At 63.4% G+C, this 1,728-nt stretch overlaps 1 protein-coding gene across 1 annotated transcript; it reads left to right on the top strand.

Annotated features, from left to right (window-relative positions):
* Positions 1-1,226: 1,226 nt before the first annotated feature.
* Positions 1,227-1,725, top strand: EMIHUDRAFT_124194 (hypothetical protein; the record flags this gene model as incomplete). Its single annotated transcript, XM_005768898.1, has 1 exon — positions 1,227-1,725. A coding segment is annotated over one exon (499 nt), but the record flags the coding sequence as incomplete, so codon positions are not given.
* Between the last annotated feature and the right edge of the window lie 3 nt (positions 1,726-1,728).

Below are 1,728 nucleotides of genomic sequence, written 5' to 3'. Positions count from 1 at the left end.
CTTGTTATTGAGAAGAAATACGTCCTATGGCGCTGTGCGCTGGCCTGTGAGAGGTTGAGGTGCGAGCCCTGGAGGCCCTGGGGATGGGGGGGGACTACCCGCGGGCTTAGAAGGCCCGCGCGCAGGGGGGTGGGGCATTGAGACCGGTCATGAATGAGTTCACACAAAACACAACCACCGACCCAAGACGCACGCTGTTCACATCCTAACGCACAACCCCGGACCCAAGACGCACAAGCACAGACAGTCTCAAGAAGGGAGAGACAGCAACGACAGCCAGAAGTCAGCGCTGGACACGCTGTTCACGGAAAGCAGAACTGTTAATGGTTCGATCCTCCCCAGAGTCGAACTGGCAGCCACTCGCACCGAGGAGGCGAGGTGTGGCTACGTGACCCGAAAAGGCCAGAGTCGAGAGCAACCCTCGAGCTGGGTCGCTCATATACTCAACACGCCCCCACGACGCAGCACGAGGTTGCTGCTGTATCCGATACCGCCGTGTTTCGAGGTAGGGCAGGCGTTCCGGGACGCGAGTTCCCCCGGGTTACCTTGGGCACTATTTTCGATCTTTTTCGTAGCTCACACACGAAGGGACTCAAATCTTCGCAGACCGCCGTCGACCTGGGAGATCTCACCGGAGGTACCATGTTGATGGTTCGATCCTCCCCAGAGTCGAACTGGCAGCCACTCGCACCGAGGAGGCGAGGTGTGGCTACGTGACCCGAAAAGGCCAGAGTCGAGAGCAACCCTCGAGCTGGGTCGCTCATATACTCAACAAGAACCCATGGGACCGAAATCGCACACACAGTCTCAAAGCTCATAACCGAGCGAGAAACAGGCCGCGTCGCAGCGCGAAAAAAGAAAGAAAGAACACAGACAACCCAAGGGAGGGATGGGAGGACGGCACGCCGCCACCACACAGGGATTTTAAGGAGAGGTGTGTGGTGCGCTATCCGTCGCCCACCCTAGGGAGTCTGCCTCTTAGCAGCGCGAGCAGGCGCTATCGCGCCTTCGAATTTTTTTTCGCACACGCCAGCGACGCCCGAACAGCTGCTGCGTGCAAAGGCGCCCTGACCACCGCGCTTCCCGCCCCGCTTCCCCTCGAGCGCGCGTTCACGCGGGCTCCGCGGCCCGCCAGCCCGCCAAGCCTTCACCTCCCCCTATCACACGCACCTGCACGTGCTCGAGCGCAATTTTGGACTCACCAGGTACACCTGCGCGTACGGCCGATGGCCATGAATCCGGGCGAGGAGGACGGCTACACCTCCGTCCTCGAGATCGACGAGTCGCTCAGCCTGCTCGAGCGCGTCAAATACTACAGTCAGTCCGCGGTCGCGGTGCAGAGGCTCGTGCATGTGCAGGAGCTGGGCGCCTGCGCGGAGGAGATCGGGCCCGCGGCGGCGCTGTCCGAGCTGGTCCCGCTCCTCAAGGACGTCAGCTGCGACGCCGAGCTGAGCGTGCGGCAGGCGCTAGCTGAGCAGCTGGTGCCGCTCTGCGCTGTCCTGATGAAGGCCCCGGAGGAGAGCGCCGAAGTGGAGGGCGAGGAGACGAGCGCGCACGCCGTCGTGGTCGAGACGTGCGTCCCGCTCCTGAGCGCGATGCTGACGGCGGGCGGCGGCCAGGAGCTGGCCGGCGGCGGATCTGCGCAGCTCATCGACGCTGCGGCCGAGGCCCTGGTCGCCATTGCGGCGCTGCTGCCGGCGGACGAGGTCGGCAAGGAGACGAGAGGTG

Source organism: Emiliania huxleyi (genome assembly GCF_000372725.1).
Source record: "Emiliania huxleyi CCMP1516 unplaced genomic scaffold EMIHUscaffold_4421, whole genome shotgun sequence".
NCBI classification, from domain to species: domain Eukaryota; phylum Haptophyta; order Isochrysidales; family Noelaerhabdaceae; genus Emiliania; species Emiliania huxleyi.
This window is presented reverse-complemented; position numbering and strand designations above follow the sequence as displayed.